Source organism: Orcinus orca, chromosome 20 (assembly GCF_937001465.1).
Source record: "Orcinus orca chromosome 20, mOrcOrc1.1, whole genome shotgun sequence".
NCBI classification, from domain to species: Eukaryota; Metazoa; Chordata; class Mammalia; order Artiodactyla; family Delphinidae; genus Orcinus; species Orcinus orca.
The window spans coordinates 56463158-56489037 of NC_064578.1; the positions used below are offsets into that span (position 1 = coordinate 56463158).

General features: G+C 43.6%; 1 protein-coding gene across 18 annotated transcripts; it reads left to right on the top strand.

The window, feature by feature from the left end:
• Positions 1-559: 559 nt before the first annotated feature.
• Positions 560-25805, top strand: ZNF667 (zinc finger protein 667). Of its 18 annotated transcripts, none has more exons than XM_049703262.1 (7): positions 1269-7396; positions 7502-7665; positions 11413-11457; positions 12503-12594; positions 13956-14184; positions 15490-15582; positions 22939-25805. In XM_049703262.1, the coding sequence occupies exons 4-7, from the start codon at positions 12562-12564 to the stop codon at positions 24516-24518; spliced, it is 1935 nt and encodes a 644-aa protein (XP_049559219.1). In that variant the 5' UTR covers positions 1269-7396; positions 7502-7665; positions 11413-11457; positions 12503-12561; the 3' UTR covers positions 24519-25805. The 18 variants fall into 18 exon arrangements, with proteins under 18 accessions (XP_033267899.1, XP_049559219.1, XP_033267892.1 ...); XM_033412001.2 differs by lacking the exon at positions 11413-11457 and having other exon boundaries at positions 1269-5435; positions 7215-7396; XM_033412004.2 differs by lacking the exon at positions 11413-11457 and having other exon boundaries at positions 1269-5435; positions 7249-7396.
• The last annotated feature ends 75 nt before the right edge of the window (positions 25806-25880 follow it).

Here is a 25880-nt window from a genome sequence, read left to right on the forward strand (position 1 = left end):
ACACAACCACAAAAAGTGGGCCACACGCATACTTGTACAAACGCACACTTCCAGAAATGGTAGCTTCTACACACATTCACTATCTGCGGGTCCACAGACAACTACACAACCACAAAAAATGGGATCTACAGAGTCGGTATTTTAAGCTTTGTGGGCCAATTTCTGTGGCAACTGCTCAGCTCTGCATTGCGCAAAAACAGCCATACATGACACATCGAGGTGCACGAGCACACACATTCAAAATGAATTTACACACACACGTACACAACCACAAAAACTGGGTTTCTCACACACGCAAAACACAAGGGTACACAACCACAAAAATCCGGTCACACGCGTTCACAAAGGTTCATCCTCACACATACACACAATAACACAACCTGGACCTCACACACATAAATGCACAATGACCACCCGGTCGGTACCCGCAAGCCCAGATCTCAGGGGCGGGCTCACACCTCCCGTCTTCTCTCACAGACTCGCGGTCACCTCACGCACCGCCACAGGAGGTCGCTCGCGTCCTCGCCCGGCCGACGCGCAGCCGCGTCACTACACGAAGCGGAAACGAGTCGCAGGGGCTCCTGGGAGATGTAGTCTGGGGCCTGGAAAGGCGCCGCGCAAAGGACTCTGGGGCTGTTCGTTCAGAGAAGGCGCAAGCGATATCCCACCCCTGGTCTGGAGCAACATCCCTTCGCTCCTCTCCTGGGTCCATTCGTGTCCGGGCCGGACAGATCGGAGCCAGCGCGGGCCGGGATCCCTCAACCTCACGATCCGGGAGTGGCCGTCCTGAACGGCGCCACGTCCCGGAGGCTTCTGGGAAGTGCAGCCTGAGCTCGCAGTGCGCATGCGCGAGCGCGTGCGTTACGGTCCGTGGGTGAGCCTGGCTCCCCAAACCCCTCTGAGCTCCAGGGGCAAAGGGGAGGGTGTTGGGGCTAGACGCCCCCGGACGGGAACGTGTAGGTGTGGATGCTGGGGAGGCTGGGTTTGGTTGAAGGGATCAAGGAAGGGTCTCAGCACCCGAAAACATCTACGTGATTTTATAAGGACAGCAACAAGTGGGGCCCTGGGAAGCGCTAGGCGGCCCTTGCGCGTGCGCGCGGCGCAGCGTGTTCCGAGGGCTGGTGTAGGGGCGGGGCCTCGGGCGGGCACGCGAGCGGCGATGACCCCAAGAGCGGCTCTGAGTGCGCGAGCGCGCCTGCGTATGCCTGCCTGTAAGTGGGTTGGGGCCTCAGGTCTGTGCCTGTGGAAAGGTCCCGGGAGAGGTAAGCGCCTGCGCACCGCGTGGCTTTATTTAGGGGCGTGGCCTCGCGCTCTCGTGGACGCCTAGGGGCGGGGCCGCGGCTCGCCGACGTGTCTCGCGCGTGAGGGGGCGGGTCCAGCCAGTGCCGACCGAGGGCCGCGGAGGAGAGTACGCAGGCGCGGGGAGCGCGGGGAGCGCGCCTTGCCTGCGCAGCTGCTGGGGTGGGCGTCGCCGGGACGCGACCCTGGAGGACAGGTTGAGTGTGGCTGTGGGTGTGTGCCCACGGCTGCCTGGAATTTTCCGCCCGTGACCGCCTGTGGGGTTTTGTCTGGTTGTGTGGTGACGGAGTGTGAGGTGAGGGACTGTGTTTGAAGCGTGTGGTGGCGTCGCTGTGTTGTGAGAGGAGAGCGGGTTGTGGCGTTTCTGCGTGTGTCTGTGATGGAGCCAGCCGTGTGGTGACGGGGACGTGCCTCAGGACCATGTTCGTATTTCACCGCAAGGTCTGTGGTGTTTATGTGAGGAAGAGGTGACTGCGCCTGTGGGAGGGGGGCCGGGAGTGGGTATGTAAGTGTGGCTGTGAGAATTTGTGTTGTTGAAGCGCGTTCGTGTGTGTGTGTGTGTGTGTGTGTGTGTGTGTGTGAGACCGACTGATGTAGGTGGCCGTTTATCGCCGTCTGGAGTGGCTGCGTGATTTGACCGGGTGGCTGTATGACTGAGCTTCAGTGGCTTTGCGGTTGTGAGTGTGTGGCAGTGTGCGACTGCGCTGTCGAGGTGTATCTCTCCCTGTAAGCGTGGAAGGAGGATCCTTGTGGGGAGGACTCTGAGCGGCTTTACGGGCGTGCAGGCTCCTGGCAAGGAAGTATGTGTGCTGTTGTGGGAGGCTTTCCTTCTCGGTAAAACAGGATAACAACACCCGCGTCAGTTTTGGGAAAATTATATAAATGGCGTAACGTAGTGAAATACCCCGTGCCGAGCTTGGCACTCACCAGGCCCTGTGTAGGTGCTTGGTGTTTGTTGGAGTGCTGGTGGTCGTTTTTCGTTGTCCCCGTGCAGAGGTAGAAGCGCGGTGGTGAACGCTGGAGAAATTTGCATCTCTGAACTTGAGATTGAGCAATGCTTCTCAGAGCTGGGGATCTGACCTCTTCTAGCCGAGAAGCGGTGCCCCAGTAGCCCAGCTGCTCCTTGTTGTCTGTTATTGCATTAGTGCATTTGAAGGGAGGGCAGTGTCTGTCTTGGTCTCTGGGACCTGAGGCTGCGTATGGTTGTGTGTCTGCTTCCTAACCAGTGTAGCTTGGGGGACTCTGGGACTTCTGGTTCCATCACTCAGTAGTTGTGTGACTTTGGGAGAGGTCACTTAAATTGCTGACCCTCAGTTTCACCTGCAAAATGGGGATAATAATAGTACCAATCTTAGGCCTGTGGTGAGCGTTAAGTAGAACAGTGCCTGACACAAGTAAGCAACGAATAAATGCTAATTGCTTTATTATTAACCTAATAACCCCAAGGATTCCACACCCAGAGAATCAAATCCACAGGAAGAAAAGCAAGAAGTGGAGCCTCAGAGAAAAAGTTGCAGGTTAAGAGATAAAGTAATCCTAAAGGCTAAATTGAGCTTAGGTTCAGAATTTTCTAGTCGGGGTCCTAGGAGGGCACGAACAGAGGGTCTTCCTTTATGGAGATATCCCTAGAGAACCTGTGGGGTCAAGACGCAAGCACTCAGAGTTAATTTCTTTCATTCTGAGAAGCCCACTGGTCAAGACCCAGTGGCAGGGACTGAGGAGGAGTATCTCCTGATAACACAGCGATCTAGAGACATCTCCGTGTCTAGAGCAGGGTTTCTCAGGCTTGGCACTTTGTTTTTTTTTAATAAATTATTTATTTATTTATTTATTTATTTATTTTTGGCTGCGTTGGGTCTTCGTTGCTGTGCATGGACTTTCTCTAGTTGCGGCGAGCTGGGGCTTCTGTTTGTTGTGGTAAGCGGGCTTTTCATTGCAGTGGCTTCTCGTTGCGGAGCACGGGCTCTAAGCGCACGGGCTTTCAGTAGTTGTGGCTCATGGGCTTCAGTAGTTGTGGCGCGCGGGCTCTAGAGCTCAGGCTCAGTAGTTGTGGCGCACAGGCTTAGTTGCTCCGCAACTAAGTTGCTCCGCGGCGTGTGGGACCTTCCCGGATCAGGGCTCGAACCTGTGTCCCCTGCATTGGCAGGCAGATTCTTAACCACTGCGCCACCAGGGAAGCCCCAGCCTTGGCACTTTGGATGCTTTGGGGCAGATAATTGAGAGATGGGGGAGAGCTGTCCTATATATTTTCGGATGTTTAGAATTATTCCTGTTTTCTACTCCCCAGATGCCAGTAGCATACCCCTGCTGCCCCAATTTTAACAAGCAGAAGTGTCTCCAGACACAGCCTGGTATCCCCTGGAGAACAAAATCACCCCAGTTGAGAACCACTGGTGTACAGGACCATGATGAGGGCACACCATGAACATTTTCAGGGCGTGAGGGTGGGGAGGAGAGCAAGGGGGCTGGATGAGAGAGGTGATAAAGGGATAATGTTTCTGAGATGAGAAGAAAGGGTGTCCAAAGCCTGCAACATGGGTAGGCTCTGAGAGGCACTCATTCATTGAGCAGTCAGATGCCTGCCATGGGCCAAGCACCTTGCTAGTCAGGATGGACCAGGTTTCTACTCATTGGAGCTTGCATTTAGTAGAGAGATGAAATTAAATTTATAACAGGTGGCAGTAATTATTTTGAAAAGGAAAGCAGGGTGAAGGGATTACAGGGTGACAGTGGGTGCTGTTTTCAGTGTCGACACCCAGGCTTCCCATGGGTATCTCAGTCAACTCCAAAGCCAAGAATGGCCACCATCAGTGACTCCTTGGAATCCTTTGATCAGGGAATCTAAGGATTTGGCTTTTCTCCTCCCCAGTGCTGAGGTCTGGACTCTTAACAGGGAGAGGTCAGATCTCCAGCCCGCGACTGAGGCTTGGAGACTGGAGCAGTAGTTCTAAACTATGGCCTTGCATAGAATTTAGAAATCTTAAAAGATAAAAATAAGACATGCCTGGACTCCATCCCCAGAGATTCTGACTTAATGGTTCTGGCAAGGGGCCCAGCCATCAGTATTTATTAAAAAGCTCCCAAGAGATTCCTGTGTACAAACAGGGTTGAGAGCTACAGCTGTGAGAGTTTGTGGGCTTCTCTGGGGCTTCTCAGAATGAAAGAAATTAATTCTGAGTGCTTTCAGTATCTTATCAAAGGCAGTCCCTACAGCTGCACTTCCCTGCAATAGGGACATTCCTAGCCCCATCCTACAAGTGAGGAAATCAAATCTGTACCTGTGCCAGCAGAGCAAGGGCAGGTCTGGCATTCAGATGCAAAGCTTACGTTTTCTGCTATAGCTGGGCTTGGGTCTTTGGAGAAAGTACCTTTCTATATCCCTGGCCTCTGGGGCTGGCAAGTTCAGGATAGAGGTGATCTTAAAATACTAGATAGGTGGTATAGCAAAAACAAACTCTGGCTGAACGGAAGCAATGTGTGGGTGCATTAATGGCTGGCTTTCAGTTATGTCAGGACCCACCCCAACTCAACACCCAGCACAGGCCCCCAGGATCACAGGGGTGCTGTGCCCCAAGGGGAGGCGTGGCCACTGTCCAGTAACTCTTTATTTTAATTTATTTATTATTATTTTTTGGCTGCATTGGGTCTTCGTTGCTGCACGTGGGCTTTCTCTAGCTGCGGCGATCGGGGGCCACTCTTCCTTGTGGTGCACGGGCCCCTCATCGCTGTGGCCTCTCCTGTTGTGGAGCACCGGGCTCCAGGTGTGAGGACCTCAGCAGCTGTAGCAGCGGGCTCTAGAGCGCAGGCTCAGCAGTTGTGGCACACGGGCCCAGTTGCTCCACGGCATGTGGGATCCTCCCGGACCAGGGCACAAACCCGTGTCCCCTGCACTGGCAGGCGGATTCCTAACCATTGTACCACCAGGGAAGTCCCTCCAGTAACTCTTTAAGCTTGTTCTCATCCAGGTTCTAGCCATCCCTACCTTAGGAGCAGGAATTTAGCTTTGTGCTAAATTGCAAAGCCCCTTCCCACCCTAAAGTATGGGACTCTGGAAGAGAGGCCAGGTTTACAGCGCTGCCCTGATGTGGTGTGGGATCCAGCCTCTTTATTTGTGGTGGTGATGGTGTTTTGAAAAGGTAATTATATATATGATACAGAACGCCAAAGCATAGATAGATAGGGAAAAGTGAGTTTTGAGTTTCCAAGCCTAGTGACCCAGTTCCCTTCTTCAGGGACAATCGCTGCTACCAACTTCTTTATTTCCCTTCCAGAACTTGTCTGTTCCTTTTCAAACTCATGTATTCGTATCCTGTATTTTGTTTTTTCTAAGCATTTTCTCTATATCTTTATTCTCCTCATTACACCATATCTTGGAGATCATTTCACACAGTACATATAGAGCAGATTTCTCAACCTCAGCACAGTTGACACTTTGGGCCAGATTGTCCTTTGCTCTGGGTGCTGTCCTGTGCATTATAGGATGTTTAGAAGTATCCCTGGCCTCGACCCATTAGATCCCAGGAACACCTCCCACCCCCAAGTTGGGACAACCACAGATGTCCCAGGCATTGCAAGTGTCCCCTGGGGGCAAAATTGCCCCCAGTAAAGAACTTCTGAGGTAGTGCTGCTGTGTTCCTTTTAAGAACTACATGGTGTCCCATATGTGCGTGTAACATTCACTGATTTTCTTATTGATGGGCAGTTGTTTCCAATCTCTTGATAGGAGTAGTAATTGTAATAGGGAAGAACCTTTGTATTCTTTTTTTGTTTGTTTTTTTTGGCTGCACTGTGAGGCATGTGGCATCTTAGTTCCCCCGACCAGGGGTCGAACCTGTGCCCCTTGCAGTGGACGTGCAGAGTCCTAACCACTGGACTGCCAGGGAAGTCCCAGAACCTTTGTGTTCTATTACAAGTTAATCACTAAAGGGAGGTTGCTTATAAGCTTGAATTACACATAATGGGTTTCTCTGGGAAACCCTGCCTCCCAGGTAATGAGCATTAAGCTAAAATACCTTTGTTTAGCCCATAGGAAACATCCTGACCAAACCCACCTGTGAATGACTGCAGGAAGGAAGAAATTAACACATCCCCTCTGAAATGTTTGACTTTTTTCCCTCCCTTTTAGTATAAAAAAATCTTGAATTCTAACTCAGGAAAGATGATTCTTTGGGACGTGAGTCATCATCATCTCCGTCTGCTGGCTTTCCGAATAAAATCACTGTTCCTTGCCCCAACAACTCGTCTCTCGATTTACTGGCCTGTCGTAGGGCGAGCACTATGAGATTGGCCTCAGTAACATAATGATAATAAAGAAACTAACATTTGTTTAGCACTGGCGCTGCTCTAAGTGTGTTACATGTTTTCATTCATTTAATTTTCACCACAGCCCTGTGGAGTCATCATTGTTATTTGCCTCATTTGACTGTTGAGGAAGCTCAGGCCCAGAGAGGACAGGGAGCATGTCTGAGGTCACACAGGTAGTGGGTGGCAGAGTTGGAAGCTGAACCCAGACAGCCTGGCTCCAGATGGATGCCCTTCACTGTAGGACTGTACTGCCTCTTCCTACAAACCCTGTCATTTTACACACATACGAGAACGTCTGAAGACAAATACCAGAAATGAGGTTACTGGGTTAAAGGGTATGTGCACCTTCAGCCTTAAAGATATTGTTGGGCTTCCCTGGTGGCGCCATGGTTGAGAGTCCGCCTGCCGATGCAGGGGACACGGGTTCGTGCCCCGGTCCGGGAAGATCCCACATGCCGCGGAGCAGCTGGGCCCGTGAGCCATGGCCGCTGAGCCTGCGGGTCCGGAGCCTGTGCTCCGCAATGGGAGAGGCCACAACAGTGAGAGGCCCGCGTACCGCAAAAAAAAAAAAAAAAAAAAAAAAAAGATACTGTTAATTTCTCTCCAACCAGCACTGTGTGAGAATTCTTACTTCGGCCCTCTTAGTGTCAGGCTTCCTTGATGATGCGTGGTGTATACTGAATTAAAAAGGAAAAGGAAGGCAAGAAATAACCGTGTGGCTGTTGCTGAAGATGTCTCATGTAAACTTTTAACAGCTAAGGGTGAAGCAGGTTTTGTTTACCCCATTGCACAGGTGAGCAAACAGGCTTTGTGTGGCTCTCCCACAGCCAATAATTGGCAGAAACGAGCTTTGAATCCAGAATTATCTAATATCAAACTGCTGTTCTTTCCTCCCCAGCAGTGCTGAGTCCCTTGGAGAAAATTATTTTGTGGACAAGAATCGTGCTCCTTCAACTTGGGGTGTGTGCCAAGGGCAAACAGCCATGAGAAACCACAGGATGGATGCGTTGCCACTTCCTGGAGCAATCCATTGTACTTGAGGAATCAGAAGAGAAGAATCTGGTAAATGATTTAAAACCTGATTTTATATTAACACAGACTCAGATTTATCATGATGTAGGATGCAGAAAGTTATATGGATGTTTCAGAACAAAACAGAAGATTTCAAGAGTTTTATGTTATGGGGCAGCTGCATTGGGGTATTCTCAGGCCACAGAGCTAGCCATTAACCCTCCTCTACTGTGCAGGGACATTAGTCAGAAGTTCTCAGACGCCACGTGTCAGTGAAGTGCTGGAGCTGGCTTGCCCCGCCTCACATGAACCCGTTGCGCACACCTCTCCCCAGTTCCATGTTCAGTGACATCAGTTTGATATATTACAGTGGGCCCTGGTGGGAGTATGTACACCGTGGAAATTGGCAGACACTGCAAATTACCCAGCACATCACTGTCCCAAGTTTGAATACGGAGAGAATTCAGGCATCCAGGATTCTTTGTCACCATTTTCTACACAAGGGAAACCTTGCTCAGCACAGTCAGAATTGAAGGCCAGGCCACTTGGTTTGTCACTGAGCCACAACTCATCAACCTTAGTGTGGTCTGCTCCAAAGCTCCCCAAGTGCTGTGGCACTCTGATATAACAGAGGTACATATCTCGTAACTGCGGTGCCACATTGACACCTCCTGAACCCTGCCAGAGAAGACAGTGCGAGTATTTGCAGTGTAGACCCTTATCCTGCTCCAAGAGGACAGACTGTGCTGCATGTGGATGGGGCTTAAATCCAGGCTTCATCACTTAAAGCTCTGAGACGTTGGGCAGGTCTTCTTCCCTCTTTCATCCTCAGAATGGAAACTGGAACCCATGTGATCAGTTTGCTCTAAAGGTGAAATCATATAATGCATATAAATATCCAGTACAGCTCTCAGTCTCATACTTACTACTTCTATTGATTTTTAAATTTTTATTGGGGTATAGTTGATTTACAATGTTGTGATAGTTTCAGGTGTACAGCAAAGTGAATCAGTTATACATATAAATATATCCACTCTTTTTCAGATTATTTTCCCATATAGGTCATTACAGAGTATTGAGTAGAGTTCCCTGTGCTGTACAGTAGGTCCTTATTATCTCATACTTATTATTAACTGGGAGGCATTGTTGTCACCAGGGGTTGAGCACATTTAACATGCACACCACCTGAGGGCTTTCCCAGAGCATGTGAACAGAAGGACAGTAGACTGTTCAGAACAGAAGACTCACAGCCCACAGCACTGGCCACATGCCACACTAATAACAACAATAATGATAAATACAGCTACCACGATAATTGTCTTGTCTGCTCCTCACAGCAGCAGCCCTTCACCTTCCTTTTGCAGACATAAAGGATCAAGGTAAAGGCCCAGTAAGGTTCAGTGTCTTGCCCAAGGTCACACAGATACACACAGGAATGTTGGTCAACTCACAGTGTGCAGTGGAGAACAGGAGGTGAAGGCAAAGGCAGATGTAGTAACAATAGAATTAGTTTCCCACGTAATGAAGTGGCACCTACTGCATGTTCAAGAGGCCCCTACCCCAGCTAAATGGGCCAGGGAGGGCTCTTTGAAGAAGTGATGGTAAAGAAAGTATTTACTACTGGGCCATTTAGTCACTCAGGTAGCGAATAGTTAGCCAGCCCCTTCCACGTGCCAGCTCCTGGTCCAGGGCACATGGGGCTTATGCTCAAGTGGTTGGGACAGACTGTAAGCACCAGAAGCAAATCACATAGTGTGTTAGCGAGGAGAACTGTGGAGAAAAGAGAAGTCAGAACTGGGAAAGGGAGAGGTGGGGGGTGATGGATAGGCGGGTCAGGGGTAGGTTGCAGTAATAAATACAATGGTTAGGGTGAGCCTCACAGATAAGGTGAGGTTAGAACAAAGATTGAAGGGAGTGAGGAACTGAGACAGGGGAAAGAGCATTGCAGGCGGGGTCCTGAGGCAGGACTGTGGCAGCTCGTTCAGGGATTGGCAAGGAGGCCAGTGTGAGGAAGGGGAGAATTGTAAGACCTGAATTCATAGCTCATGGGAGGGAAAATAAGGCCAGATACTACATGTAGACTCTTACCTAATCCTCACAACTCCAGAAGTAGTTCTGTGTTGTCCCTGTTTAACAGGGGAGGAAACTGGCACAGAGAGGCTAAGTAATTTGCCCAAGGTAACACAGCTAATAAAAATAGTCATCAAGCCCAGGTGGTCCAACTTCAGAGTGAGGTGTTTAACACACGCCAGGCCACCCAGCCGCTCCCTGTAACCCAGGTGAAGACAGGGCAGGGCTCCAAGCTCCTTCTGGACCTGTGAGTCTGAGTTAGGCAGGGCTGGTGTCCCACGGCTCCTTTCTGCCCTGTTGGAGTGACCTCATATGCTAACCTCAGTGATCTCCAACCAGCCCCTTTCATCCGGCCTTAGTGCATCCCTGAGATTCCTCTGAATCATGCATTTTTTTTTTTTTAGCACCAGGTGATTGACAAAAGAGAAGAAAAGCCCACTTATAGGGCACATGAATGGGAAGGAACAAATGGAAGGGTCACTGTATTTGTTTCCCATTGCTTTGGTGACAAATTACCACCAACTTAGTGGCTTCCAACACACCTTCATTCTCCTACGGTTCTGAAGGTCAGATGTCTGAAATGGTTTAGGCAGGGCCATGTTCATTCTGGAGGCTCTGGGGAGAATGTGTGACCTTGCCCTTTACAGCTTCTAGATGCCACCTGCATTCCCTTCCTGCATCTTCAAAACTGGTGGCACAGTGTATCCAGACCTTTTTCTCTCTGACTCTGCTTCCATCATCTTCTCTGTCTCTGACCTCCTGCCTCCCTCTCGTAAGGGCCTTGTGACCACATTGAGCCCACCTGGATGATCCAGGATCATCTCCCCACCTCAGCATCCTTCATTTCGTCATATCTGCGAAGTCCCCATTTTGGCCTTTTTTAGACCCTGCCCTTTTCCAAAGACAAGAGGGCTTGGAATGACTGCTGTTAGAACTGTTCTCTGTGCTGTGGTTTCAACATAAAATGGTTGCACTCCACCCCACTTTCAGCATGCCAGGAAGCATTTTGGACTGGTTACTAAGTCAGTCAATAATTTTTATTGAGCACCGCTTTGCACGGGGCATGGTCTCACACATGGGAGGAGAGAGTGAACAAAACAGTTAAGGCGTCTGCTCTCATAGAGCCTAAGTCACATGGGGGAGATGGTACCTGCATAAACAAGCCCTTTTCAGGAAGCCGGGGGTACTGCACAGAAAATGGAGCAGTAGAATGGCATAGACTGTATAGTATGAAGCAGTGCGGTCCTGTAGAAACATAATGCAAGGCAGAATTTTAAATTTTCCAGAAGCCATATTGAAAAAAGTAAACAAATTAATTATTAAAGTTAATTTTAATAATACATTTTAACTCAATACAGTATATCTGAAATATTACCGTTTTAATTCGTAATCAATATAAACAATTACCAGTGAGATTTTTTTACATTCTTTTTTTCTTTTTTAACTGAGTCTTTAAAGTCAGGTGTGTCTTCTACATGTATAGTGCACCTCAATCCAGACACTTAATTGATCTGTATTTAAATTTCATAAAATTTACCATTGGAAAAGTAGATTCACACACCCAAGTTGTTCCAAACATACTTAAAAGTTTACAGTAACTGAATTAAGGATCAATTCTTAATTTTAGATTAATAATAAATTTTAATTCAGTGATTTTAGTATTTATCATTTATTATGGTTTTAATAATAAACAAATTGAAATAAAATTAAACATTTTCTTATTTCCAGAACTCCACGTCTCACGTGGCTGCTGGCATGTGTTGGGCAGCACAGGTATAGAGTGACTCAGGGTGATGGAGGGCCTCCTGTGGAGGTGATACTTGACGTCTCACCTCTTCCTCTCCCACTAATGCACACCATTGAGATTACCCTTCTAGATTTCTGCATACCTATCTAATTAGTCCCTTCTCCAGCTGTTGCTTCCCCCTCGCCCCTCCTCCACCACACACACCCAGTTTATTTGCCACATAGCCACCGAGAAAAATTTTGTTAAATGTTAGGTCAGCCACATCATTCCTCTGCTCAGCCACCAACCCCCCATGATGTCTTATTGCGCTTGGGATGAATTCCAAACTGCTCCTCACCCCTTCATGATCTGGCCCCTCCTGCCCTCACACACCTCCTAGTCCACCACTCCCCGTCTCGCTCACTCTGTGTCAGCTCACCCGCCTTCGCACTTCCCCTTCACATGCAAGCATGTGCCTGCCGCAGGGCCCTTGCACCTGTTGTACGTCTACCCAGAATGCCCTTCTCCCAGTGCCCAGGTGGCTCACGCTGCAGTCACACCTCGGCTCAATGTTGCCTCCTCTGAGAGGCCTTTCCCTGCCACCCCGTCACTCCGTCCCCTGCTCGGGTCCTTTTTTTCCTGCATAGCAGTGATCTCAGCTAACACTGTGTTCTTTTTTTTTTTTTAAACACTGTGTTCTATCTGGACCTGTCTTCCCTGCTGGAATGTAAGGTACTTGGGAACCAGTACCTCTCTGCTCTAACTCTGCTCTCTCCCCAGCACTGGGGACAGTGCCTGGCACCTGATGAGCACTCCACAATTCCTTGTCAAATGGAAGAACAGGTGTCTGCCTGTCTCATTTGCCTCCTGATCTGGAGCCTCCTGTGATCTTAAGAACAGATAGTGTTGGCCGTGGTCCCTCCCTGATCCTGAGAAGGGGCAGGAATGCTTCAGAAGATGTTGTGACCTCCCACAATGTGCATGTCTGTGCACGTGTGTGTGACCAGGGTGTGGGGCCAGGGGATTCTTATCCTAGAGACCCTGGGACCACGCAGAAGGCCCAGTCGACTCATGACTTCTCTTCTCTCCCAGCCCCACCTTCTCAGCACTCTGCCCCTCTCCAAATTGAAACCCTCAAGGGGGAGGAAAGGATGCCTGCTGCACGCGGGAAATCCAAGTCCAAGGTAAGTAGTGGTTCCTTGTCCTTTGGGAAAGTTCCATCGTGTAAGAAACCATTTGCTTTCCTTCCATGGGAACATCCTATCCCACAGAGACCCAACCAAGACATAGTCCCTGGTTTCCTTCCGTCACCACCACCGGGTGTGGGAGCATGAGAAGGGCCACTCAGCGTCCCCCCTCTCCTTTTTTCTCAGTGTGCATGTGACCATTCACCTATTCATTCAGCATCTCCAGGGTCTCTGCCTGTGCTGGGAGGAATACTCTCCCCAGAGAGAAGACCAGAGCCACCATGATTTCTCGAGGTGGACCTGAGTACCCAGGTGGGACCTGCTGGGGCAGAGGAGGATTGGATGCTGTGCTCCAGAGTTAATCTCTTGTTGTTGCTTTGTTTTTACATGTACACCCCATTTTTACAAGGAGGACATCTCTCTAAGAGACTCCTCATAACCCTGTATTCAGGTTGAGTTAGTTGGAGCCAGGCCAGTGAGTCAGCCTCCTGAAATAAGCATGTTTCAAGACTTTAGATGATGAAGTGATTTTCTACAATAAGCCTCTTCAGTGTAGTTTCTCATAATAGACACTTTTGCCCTCTAAGTTATGTGTATTCATTCCCTATTGCCACAGACTTGGCCATTCAAAACAGCACACATTTATTATCACACAGTTTGTGGGCTGGAGTTCAGATACAGCTTGGCTTAGCTGGATCCTCTGCTTTGGGTCTCACAAGGGTGAAATCAAGGTGTCAGCAGCTGTGGTCTCATCTGAAGCTCAGGGTCCTCTTCTGAACTCATTGGTTATTGGCAAAAGTAGATCCCCCTCCTGCATTTCATGTGGCTCCCTTCATCCCATCTTCAAACCAGCAGCAACAGGTCACATCCCATTCATCCTTCACATCTCCTAGACTTCCCTTTCTGCTCTCCTGTTCCACCAGCTAGAGAAAATTCTTTGCTCTTCGGGGCTCCTGTGATGACATTGGGTCCACCTGGATAATCCAGGCTACTCTCCCTATTTTAAGGTCAACTGATTAGTAACCTTGATTACATCTGCAAATAAACTTTTGCCACGTATAACGCAGACACATGTGGTTAGGGACATGAATCAGCAGCCAGACTGCCCAAATTGAACCCCAGCTCCTTCATTTACAAGCTATTAGATCTTCAGTAAGTCACCTCATGTCTCTGGGCCTCAGTCACTGGCTAACATGAGCCAGTACATGCAGAGTACTTAGAAAAATGCCTTGTCTTTGTCAATGTCCCATAAATCCAAGTTGATATGCTTTTTATGCAACAAAATCTTTATCATGTTGCATTGTGTTTTAGTACACCTGCCCCTTTTGATCTCAGAACCGCAAATGTTTCCTTAATAGAATCCTGGCACCATGTATCTCCCGTGTTTGGAAGTCCAACGTTTTCTCAGCCATGTGGAAGCACAAGCCCACAGTGAAAGGACGTGTGATTTTCCATTTCAGGCACCAGTCACATTTGGGGATTTGGCCATCTACTTCTCCCAGGAGGAGTGGGAATGGCTGAGCCCCATTCAGAAGGATCTGTATGAAGATGTCATGTTGGAAAACTACCAGAACTTGGTTTCTCTCGGTAAGGCTCTCCTGCCCCCATAATCCACAGCTGGCTCATCGTGGGACATGAATCAATCAGTCTAGTCAAGAAAACAGAAGCCACTCCAGTTTTTTTTTTGTTGTTGTTTTAATGGCTTTATTTAGGTATAATTTACATATTATACAATTCACCCATTTGCAGTATGCAATTCAGTGATTTTTTTAATGTATTTACGGAATTGTGCATCCATTACCCTAGTCAATTTTAGAACATTTTCATTATCCCCAAAAGAAAGCCTATACCCATCATCAATCACTTTTTATTTCCCCCTGCCCACTAATCCCGCCAGATTAGGCAAACACTAATCCACTTTCTGTCTCTATGAATTTGCCTGTTCTTGGCATTCCATAAACATGAAATCAAATATGTTGTCCTTTGTGTCTGGCGTCGCTCACTTAAGGTAATATTTTTGATGTTCATCTACATGGTAGTGTGTATCAATACCTCATTCCTTTTTATGGCGAAATAATATTCCACATTTTGTTTATCCATTCACCAGTTGGTGGGCATTTGGCTTGTTTCCACTGTGTGGCTGTTACGAATATGCTGCTGTGAATGTTCACATACAAATTTTCGTGTGGATGCATATTTTCATTTCTCTTGGGTATATACCTAGGAGTGGTATATGCTGGTCATATGGTAACTATATATGTAATCTTTTGAGGACACCTGGCTTGTTTTTAAGAGAAAAAATTTAAAGTATTGACTTAACAGGTACTATTAAAAGGTGAATATTAGACACAGATGGTAACTGCAGGACACAGCCACCATCCTAGGGCTGGGAGGACAGAGGAAAGAGTTGAGAGTTTTTAGGACTCTGAGGAAGGGACTCAGACTTCTGAAGGAGAGGGGTGCACTGCCTGGTTTATCCTCCTGAGGGGGCAAGATGAGGCTAGTTCTGGAAGTGCAGGGAAAAAAAGAAAAGCATAAATTGAAACCAGCAGTACCCCTATTGGTAGATGCTGACACGGAGCACCTGGCATAGAAGTATGGATTACAGCAGATCAGAGAACGGTGGGCTTGGGAGCAGAAAGGCAGTAGCTGAATAACCAGCCTCAGGAGTTTCTGGTCCAACTTTTCATGAAAATAGTTGGCTTTGTAGAGTTAGAAATGAATAACTCTGCTGGCTATGACTGAACTTTCATCCTTCTTATTCTCCACCTATCCTTTACATCCTCCATGCTCCTCTTGCACTAATAAACCCCATTTTTGTTGACACAAAGCTTGGCTCTGACAGCTGTGGTGCCCACATCATGCTCAGTTCCAGTGTTTTCCTGTGTGCAGGACTTTCCTTTCGGAGGCCAAATGTGATCACCTTATTGGAAAAAGGGAAAGCACCCTGGATGGTGGAGCCAGTGAAAAGACGCCGGGGCTTGGGTGAGTGACAGAGAACCAAGGCTTAGAAGCTGGCATTCTGTGTAAAGGTCCCCTCCATCATGAGAGGGCAACATCTTTAAGATAATAGTTGAGAGCCACTTTCTCCACCTCAGAGGCCCCAGGCTTGTGCAGAAAACGCAAGCCTCTTCAGTATGAGCCCCAAGAGGGAGAATAACCAACATTTAACAAGCTCCTTATTAGGTACTCTTTTAAGTACAGGTTCCTCCCAACAACCCTATAAGGTAGGTACTATTATTATTCCTATTTTATAGATGAGGAAGCTGAGGGCCAGAGAGGTTCGGTGACTTGCCCAAGGTCACCCAGCTAGGAAGTGGCAGCAGAGTTGGAGTTTGAACCCCAGCTTCCGGTCCCAGAAGCTCAGCTTTCAACAGCCTCATCCCCACCTATCCAGTCCCCTGCCTCGGCTTTCATATTTCCCTTCAGAGAAAGTGTGTCCTGATTTCTCTAATGATAGCATTTCAAATGATCAAACTTGCATCATTTTCTTCAATCCTTAAAAAAAAAACTAAAAATCTTTTCCATAACTGTTTATTTTGACTACTTTTCAAGAACTCATGCCCTTTTCTCATAGATTCCTCTTTGGTTGGTCAAGTTATGGGTTTTTAAAATTTTTTGTGTGTTTTTTTGTTTGTTTTTATAGATTTATGAGTTTATTATTTGTGGTAAAAAGCACATAACATTAAATTTACCATCTTAACCATTTTTAAATGTACTGTTAAGTATATTCACATTGGTCATCTAGATGACCAAGAGTTATCTAGAACTTTAATTTGCAATACTGAAACTCTGTATCCATTAAATACTAGTTCTTCCCACCCCTCTATTGAGCCCTTAGTATGATTTTGACTACTATGGATACTTCATATTAATGGAATCATGCAGTATTTGACTTTTTGTGACTGGCTTTTTTCTGCTTAGCATAATGTCATCAAGGTTTCATCCATGTTGTAGTATGTGACAGGATTTTCTTCTTTTTTAAGGCTATATAATACTCCATTGTATGTATATACCACATTTTCTTTATCCATTCATCTGTCAATAGTCATTTGGGTTGCTTCCCCTCTTAGCTATTGTGAATCATGCTGCAATGAACATGGGAGTACAGATATCTCTTCGAGATCCTGATTTCAATTCCTTTGGGTATGTACCCAGAGGTAGGATTGGTGGATTATATGGTAGTTATGTTTTTTAATTTTCTGAGTAACCTCCATACCATTTTCCACAGTGGCTGCACGATTTTTCATTTCCACCAACAGTACACAAGGATTCCAACTTCTGCTCATGCTCACTAGAACTTGATATTCTTTTTTTTAAATATTTATTTATTTGGCTGCGCCGGGTCTTAGTTGTGGCACCCGGGATCTTCGTTGCCGCTTGTGGGATCTTCGGTGCAGCACGCTGGTCTTACTGTGGCATGTGGGTTCTTTTTAGTTGCGGCATGTGGGTTCTTTAGTTGCGGCATGCAGGCTCTTCTAGTGTGGCATGCAGGCTCTTGGTTAAGGCATGTGGGATCTAGTTCCCTGACCAGGGATTGAATTGGGCCCCCCTGCATTGGGAGCATGGTGTCTTAACCACTGGACTACCAGGGAAGTCCTCTGGGGTTTTTTTGATAGTGGCCATCCTTATGGTGTGAGGTGATATTGTGGGTTCAATTTGCATTTCCCTGATGATTAGTGATGTTGAGGATCTTTTTATGTGTTTATTGGCCATTTGTCTGTCTTGGAGAAATGTCTGTTCAAGTCCTTTGCTCATTTTTTAACAGGGTTATTTGTCCTTTGTTTTTAAATTGTAGGAGTTCTTTATATATTTTGCATGTTCATCCCTTATCAGATATATGATTTACAATACCCATAGGTTGCCTTTTCCCTGTCGTTTTATTTGACATGCAAAAGTTAAGTTTGAAGTAGTCTCATCTGTCTGTTTTTTCATTTTGTAGCATGTGCTTTTGATGCCATATCTAAGAAATCAGTGCCAAATCCAATGTCCTGAAGCTTTTCCCCTATGTTTTCTTCTAGGAGTTTAATAGTTTTAGGTCTTACACTTAGGTCTTTAATTTATTTTGAGTTAATTTTTGTATATGGTGTATGGTAGGGGTCCAAGTTCATTCTTTTGCATGTAGATACCCAGTTTTCCCAACACCGTTCGTGGAAGAAACTGTTCTTTCCCCATTGTATAGTCTTGGCACCCTTGTTGAAAATCATTTGACCAGATTTGCAAGAGTTTGTTTCTGGGCTCTCTATTTGCTTCCTTTGGTCTACATATCTATCTTTATGCTACTACCACACCATCTTAATTATCAGGAAGTCTGAGCCCTCCTACTTCATTCCTCTCTTGCAAGATTGTTTTGGCTGTTCAGGGTCCCTTGAGATTCCATATGAATTTTAGGACTTTTTTCTATTTCTGCAAAAAGATGTTATTGAGGTTTTGATAGGGATTGCATTGAATCTATAGATAACTTTGAGAGGTATGGACAGTTTTACAAGATTAAGTCTTCCAATCCACAAGCACAGGATGTCTTTCCATTTATTTATATCTTTTGATTTCTTTTAGCAATGTTTTTAGCTTTCAGTGTACAAGTCTTTCATCTCTTTAGTTAAACTTGTTCCTAAATATTTTATCCTTTTTGATGCTATAATAAATAGGATTGTTTTCTCAGTTTCCTTTACGGAGTGGTCATGGTTAGTGTATAGAAATACAACTGATTTTCAGGTGTTGATTTTGTATCCTGCCACTTTACTGAATTCATTGATTGGTTCAAACAGTGAGGTAGTTCCTTCTATTCCTATTTTTTTGAGTGTTTTTATCATGTTAAGTTTTGTCAAAAGCTTTTTCTGCATCAGTTGAGATGATCGTGTGGTTTTTATCCTTTAATTTGTTAATGTGATAGACTACATTTATTTTCCCATATTAAACTATCCTTGCATTCCAGATATAAATCCCACTGGCTCATGTGTATGATCCTTTTAATATGTTGTTGAGTCTGGTTTGCTAGTATTTTGTTTAGGATTTTTGCATCAGTATTTATCCAGGGATATTGGTCTGTAGTTTTACTTTGTTGTGATGTCTCTGGTTTTGGCATTAAGGTAATGATGGCCTTATACAATGAGTAAGTATTCCCTCTGCTTTTGTCTTCTGAAAGAGATGATGGAGAATTGGAATGATTTCTTCCTTAAATGTTCGGCAGGATTCACTAGTGAACACATAATGGGCCTGATACTTTGTTTTTGAAGTTTATTAATTACTGATTCAGTTTTTTAAATAGATATATGCTATTCACATCATCTTTTTCTTGTGTGAGTTTTGGCAAATTATGTCTTTTAAGGAATTGATCAGTTTCATCTAGATTATCAGATTTGTGGGCATAGAATTGTTCAGTTTTCTTTTATTATATTTTTAATTTCCATGAAATATGTAGTGAAGTCCCCTCTTTGATTTCTGATATTAATTTGTGTCTTCTCTCTCTCAGTCTATCTAGAGACTTACCAATTTTACTGATTTTCAAAGAACCATCTTTTTATTTCATTGTATTTCTCTATTGATTTCCTGTTTTCATTTTCAATGATTTGCTCTAATTCTTTTTTTTTCTGCTTACTTTGGATTTAATTTGCTCTTTTTCTAGTTTCCTAAGGGGGAAACTTAAATTTTTGACTTTAGGTTTTTGTTCTTTTCTATTATATGCATCCAGTGCTATAAATTTCCCTCTAAGCACTACTTTCAGTGCATCCCACACATTTTGATAAGTTGTGTTTCCATTTTCATTTAGTTCAAAGTATTTTAAAATTTCTCTTGAGATTTCTTCTTTGACCCATGTGTTATTTAGAAGTGTGCTGTATAATCTCCACGTATTTGGGGATTTTCGAGTCATCGTTTTGTTAGTGATATCCAGTTTACTTAATTCCATTGTGGTTTGAAAGCAGACACTATGATTTCTATTCTTTTAAACTTGTTAAGGTGTGTTTTATGGCCCAGAATATGGTCTGTCTTGGTGCATGGTCCATGTGAGCTTGAGAATAATGTTAATTCTGCTGTTGGATGAAATACTCTATAGGTGTCAATTATATCCAGTTGAATGATGGTGTGGTTGAGTTCCATTATGTCCTTACTGATTTTCTGCCTGCTGGATATGTCCATTTATGAGAGGAGGGTGTTGAAGTCTCCAACTATGATAGTGGATTCATCTATTTCTCCTTGTGGTTCTATTAGTTTTTGTCTCATGTGGTTTCATGCTCTGTTGTTAGGTACATACATGTTAAGAATTGTTATGTCTTCCTGAAGGATTGACCCCTTTATCATTATGTAATATCCCTCTTTATCCATGATAACTTTCCATGTTTTTAAGCCTGCTCTATCTAGAATTAATATAGCTACTTCTGTTGACTTTTGATAAGTGTCAGCATGGTCTACTTTTCTCCATTCATTTACTCTTAATCCATATGTGTCTTCATATCTAAAGTGGGTTTCTTATAGACAGCATACAGGTGGGTCATGTTTTTTATGCACCCTGAAAAATCTCTTTTAATTGATGCATTTAGACCATTGACATTTAAAGTGATTATTGATGTAGTGGAATTTATATCTACCATTTTGTTACTGTTTTCTATTTGTTACCTTTATTTTTTGTTCCTGTTTTCATCTTCCACTCTTTTCTGTTTTTTGTGATTTTAAATGAACATTTCATATGATTCCATTTTCTATCCGTAGCATACTTTCTTTTTTTATACTTTTTTTAATTTTACTTTTTAAACTTTTTAGTGGTTGCCCTAGAGCTTACAGTACACATTTACAGTTAATCCATGTCCACTTTTAAATAACACTGTTACCACTTTGTGGATAGCATGAGTACCTTATAATAAAATAATGCTAACTCCTTCCTCCCATCCCCTCTATCATTGCTGTCATTTACTTCACTTATATATATAAGTATACATTAGCATACACACACACATAAGATAAATATATAAGCATATGTAATCAAATACATTGTTGCTATTATTAAATAAACTGTTATCTGTTAGACTAATCAAAAATAATAAAAGGGTTTTTTTTTTTTTTGCCTTCATTTATTCCTTCTTCAGTGCTCTTCCTTTATGTAGATCCGAGTTTCTGACCTACATTATTTTCCTTCTCTCCAAAGGACCTCTTTAACATTTCTTGCAAGGCACGTGTACTGGCAACAAGTTCTCACAATACTTGTTTATATGAGAAAGTCTTTCTCTTTCACTTTTGCAGGAAGTTTTCACAAGGTACAGAATACTAGATTGGTGGGGTTTTTTTGTCAGTAATTTAAATATTTCATGCCACTCTCTTCTTGCTTGCATGGTTTCTGAGAAGTTGAATGTAAATCTAATCTTTGTTCCTCTATAGGTGGGATCTTTTTTCCCCTCTGGCTTCTTTCAGGATTTTTTCTTTGATACTCTGCAGTTTAAAAATGATATGCCTAAAAAAAGAAAATTATATGCCTAGGTATAGGTTTCCTAACATTTATCCTGTTTCGTGTTCTTTGAGCAGCTTAGATATGTAATTTAGTGTCTGACATTAATTTGGGGAAGTTTTCAGTCATTATTCTTTTTTCTCTTTCTTCTCCTCTGGTATTTCTGTTACAGATATGTTATTTCTTTTGTAATTGTTCCAGTCTTTGGATATTTTGTTCTGTTGTTTCAGTCTTTGTTCTCTTTGCTTTCCAGGTTTTGAGGATTTTATTGATAAATTCTTTAACTCGCAGAATCTTTCCTCAGCTGTGTTAAATCTACCGAAAAGCCCATCAAAGGCATTCTTCATTTCTGCTACAGTGGTTTTGATCTCTTAACATTTCATTTTGTTTCTTTCTTAGGATTTCCATCTTTCTGCTTACATTGCCCACCTCTTCTAATATGCTGTATACTTTATCCACTAGAGCCCTTAGCATATTAAACATACTTGTTTAAAATTTCTGACCTGATAAGTCAAACATCCCTGCCATATTTGAATCTGGTTTTGATGCTTGCTTTGTCTCTTCAAGTTGTGTTTTTTGCCTTTTGGTATATCTTCTAATTTTTTCTTGATAGCTAGCCATGATATACCATTTAAAAGGAACTGCTCTAAATAGGCCTTTAGTGATGTGATGGTGAGGTGGGGGAGGGAAGAAGTCTTTAGTCCTATGATTAGGTTTTCAGTCTTTTAGTGAGACTTCTCTGGATTGTGAACATCACAAGTGATTCTGTTTTTCCCTCCCACGTTAGGTGGGACAAGCTGGCTACAGCCAGGTGGAGTTGGATATTTTCCTTCCCCAGGTCAATTAAGCTCTGATAATACCTCAGCCTGGTAGGCTCTGGTTACCTACCTAGTGTCCCCTGAGGGCAGGCCTGGTTAAGAGGAACAGACTGATCTGGCATATTTCAAAATGATTCCTTTTCCCCACCCCCTGGAGGCAGCCCAAGATAATTTTTCTCCTATATTTAACGTGAGAATCTGATCAAACTCCTAAAGGTAAATCTTGCCATATTGTGTGGGCTGCTTTGACTAGGTCCCCCTGGAGTTTTTAACTCTCAGAGTTGTTGGCACTGAGCCTCCAACAATTCATTAATTATAGTTTAGGTTTTCCTGCCCCAGCACAGGTTCCCATGGTGGTTATGCTTGTGAGTCTCTGCTCCAGTAAGCTTCAGTTTGTCCCTCCAGTCTTGGAGGAAGTGGTTCGCCCCATGCCCTCCCCTCTATAATGGATCTAAGAAGAGTTGTAGGGCAAAATGGTGACTTCCAAACTTTTACATGAGGAGCCAGAAACCAGAAGTCCAGTTTGGTTTTTTTAAATATTGGATTTTAAGAATACATTTTAAAAATTTACAACTTTATTGAGCCACATACTGTAAAATTCATCCATATTAAGTGTATAATTCAGTAGTTTTTGCTAAATTTACCAAGTTGTGCCACCATCGCCATAAACCAGTTTTAGAACAGTTTTGTCACCTCAGTAAGATCCCTCATGACTATTTACAGATAATCCCCATTCCCACCTTCAGCCACAGGCAACCAGTAATTTACCTTCTGTCTGTATTTTACCTTCTGCCTTTTCTGGACATTTCCTATAATAAAACTACATTCATCTGCTGAACAATGTATGGAGTTTAATGTGGTATATGGTATACATTTATTCTCTAAATAAAACCTTTATTTATTCATTTCCAATTGCACTTCCCTGAATTTCAGTTATGAAGTGTTTCTATAAAGCCCTTACTGTGTTAAAACCATAATGAGACACTAAAAAGTTATTATGATTATCATTGTTATTATGATAATGATTGCAAATAGCTTTATTTTTCTAGCACAGGAAAACAAATTGAATTTCTTGATGTCTTTCAGACTTAGGGTCTAAATGTGAGACCAAGAAGTTATCTCCATATCAGTGCAACAAATCTGGGCAAAGCATCTATCAGAAAGCGGTTTCTGCACCACAAAAAGTTCCCACAGGAAAGAGAGGCTGCAAGAAAAATTCAGTCCTAATAAAACCCAAGAAAGTGCATTCAAAGAAGAAATCTCTAAAATGTAACGACTGTGGGAAATTCTTTAGTCAAAGCTTATCTCTTAAACTTCATCAGAACTCTCATACTAGAGAGAAGCCTTATGAATGCAGTAATTGTAGAAAAGCTTTCAGACAGATCTCATCCCTTATTCTTCATCAGAAAATTCACAATGGAAGGAAAAGCTATGAATGTGATAAATGCGGGGAAAGCTTCATTCAAAGAACAACCCTTATTTTACATGGGAGAAGTCACGATGAAAAGGAAATCTTTGACTGTGGGAAGGCCTTGAGTCAATGCCAATCTCTCAGCATACATCAGAAAATCCACCTTGTCCAAAATGTCTACCAGTGCAGAAAATGTGAGAAAGGCTTCATTCGAATGTCATCTTTTTTACTTCATAAGAAAATTCACAATGGAAAGAAAATACATAAATGCAATGAATGTGGGAGAGGCTTCAGTAAGAAATCAGTCCTTGTTATACATAAAAGAATTCATACTGGAGAGAAAACCCATGAAAGTGAGAAGGCCTTAAGTCAGAGTTTACAGCAGCGAAGTCACCATGTAGAGAATCCTTATAAATGCAGAAAATGTGGGAAATTCTTTAATAGGATTTCATCCATTATGCTTCATCAGAGAATTCACGCTTCAAAGAAACCCTACAAATGTGATAAATGTGAGAAGATATTCATGCGGCTTTCAACCTTTACTCTACATGTAAGAATTCATAATAGAGAGAAACTATACAGATGTAATAAATGTGATAAGGTCTGCAACCGGCATTCATCCCTTATTCAACATCAGAAAGTTCATACAAAGAAAAAGAAACTGTTTGAATGTAAGGAATGCGGGAAGATGTTTTCTGGAATTGCCAACCTTAAAATACATCAAAACATTCATTCTGAAGAGAAACCTTTCAAATGCAATAAATGTAGTAAAGTTTTTGGCCGCCAATCATTTCTTATTGAACATCAGAGGATCCATACTGGAGAAAAACCCTATCAATGTGAGGAATGTGGGAAAGCCTTCAGTCACCGAATATCTCTTACTCGACATAAGAGAATTCATACTGAAGATAGACCCTATGAATGTGATCAGTGTGGGAAGGCCTTCAGTCAGAGTGCACACCTCGCCCAACATGAAAGAATTCACACTGGAGAGAAACCATATACATGCAAAACGTGTGGGAAGGCCTTTAGCCAGCGTACATCCCTTATTCTACATGAAAGAAGTCATACTGGAGAGAAACCCTATGAATGTAACGAATGTGGGAAGGCATTTAGCAGTGGCTCAGATCTTATTCGGCATCAGAGAAGTCATTCTTCAGAGAAACCCTATGAGTGCAGTAAATGTGGGAAGGCATATAGTCGGAGCTCATCCTTGATTCGACATCAGAATACACATTCTGAGGAAAAGGCTTAAGATTGTTTTAAATATGTAAAAGCTAAGAGGGAGGCTAGCAAAGTAGCAGAGACACAGGCATGGGAAAATGCATTTGTCTATAACATAAATTGTGTAAAAATGGGACAGTTTGATGGTGTGTCCCACTTTGAAACCCAAAGAACAAAAGTCATTGGTGATTTTGACCTGAGTATTTGAAATCAACTGAGGCAGTGACTTTATCATAGGTCTTTGTTTCAAAATAGCAAACTCAGATGATTGGATCGGTCATTTTTAATGAAGAGCATTCTTCATTTGATAAAAATAATTGGTACTTTATTTCCAATGTAATTTTAAAGCTATTTCATTGGTTATGTACAACAAAGTGAATTGTAAATCCATTTTTCTGGATGGAGCTGTGAGCCTGATTTAAGGTCACATGAAGAAAGAGTTTGAGTTTGTCCCTTAGAACTAGAAGTATCACACAGAAGGGATTTCCTCACAAACCAGGGTGCCATTTCAGCTGGCAGAAACTTCTGGTTCAGAATAAAAAAGATTGAGTAAAGATAGCACTCATAATTGTGTGAAGCAATAGAGTCATTATCATTACTGTCTCTATGGATATGAAGACATATGATCTTAATGGTGTGAAAAATCTAACAAGCCTGGGATAAGCTAATGAGGAAAAAAACCCAGGATGTATTGAAGAATGAGGAACTTCAGAACAAGGAGAAATCATTTGTTATTGTTTTGTTTGAAAATGAATTTATATTTATATCAATAAACATTGGTATTTTCATGTGAAAACACTGGTGTACAAGTTGATTGGTGGAGAATGGGATGTCATGGACTGAATGTGTCCTCCCAAAATTCGTTTGTTAAAACCCTAACCCCAATGTGATTGTATTTGGAATTGAGGCCTTTGGGAGATAATAAGGGTTAGATGAGGTCATGAGGGTGGGGCCCTCATAATAGGATTAGTGTTTTTAAAGAAGAGACACCAGAGACCTCTGCCATGTGAGGACACAGCAAGAAGGTGGCTATCTGCAAGCCGAGAAACTAGGCCTCACCAGTATCCAACCTTGTGGCATCCTGATCTCAGACTTTCAGCCTCCCAAACTGTGAGAAATACATTTTGTTTACATCACCCAGTCTATGGTATTTTGTTATGACTGACTAATACATGGGAAAAACCCTGCATTTATGTGCCAGGCTCTTTCATGTCAGCTGTTCACCATATATATAATAGTTTTCAGTGCTTCTTTCCAGTTTGTGCAAAATGTGTAAGAAATAAAATCAGAATTCTTTTTTGGAATTAGGTTATATACAGCTGGACTCTTCTGTGTGCGTTTTTCTATTGCAAAAGCTACTTTTGAAAGCACCTATATCTAAGACAACTTTGTG

Bases quoted from the DNA above. Each gene is read 5' to 3' on its own strand.
- ZNF667 (XM_033412008.2), top strand. From the start codon at position 12,562: ATGCCTGCTGCACGCGGGAAATCCAAGTCCAAG. The intron at 14,185-15,489 runs GTAAGGCTCTCC...TCCTGTGTGCAG, and splicing joins CCAGAACTTGGTTTCTCTCG to GACTTTCCTTTCGGAGGCCA. The intron at 15,583-22,938 runs GTGAGTGACAGA...GATGTCTTTCAG, and splicing joins GAAAAGACGCCGGGGCTTGG to ACTTAGGGTCTAAATGTGAG.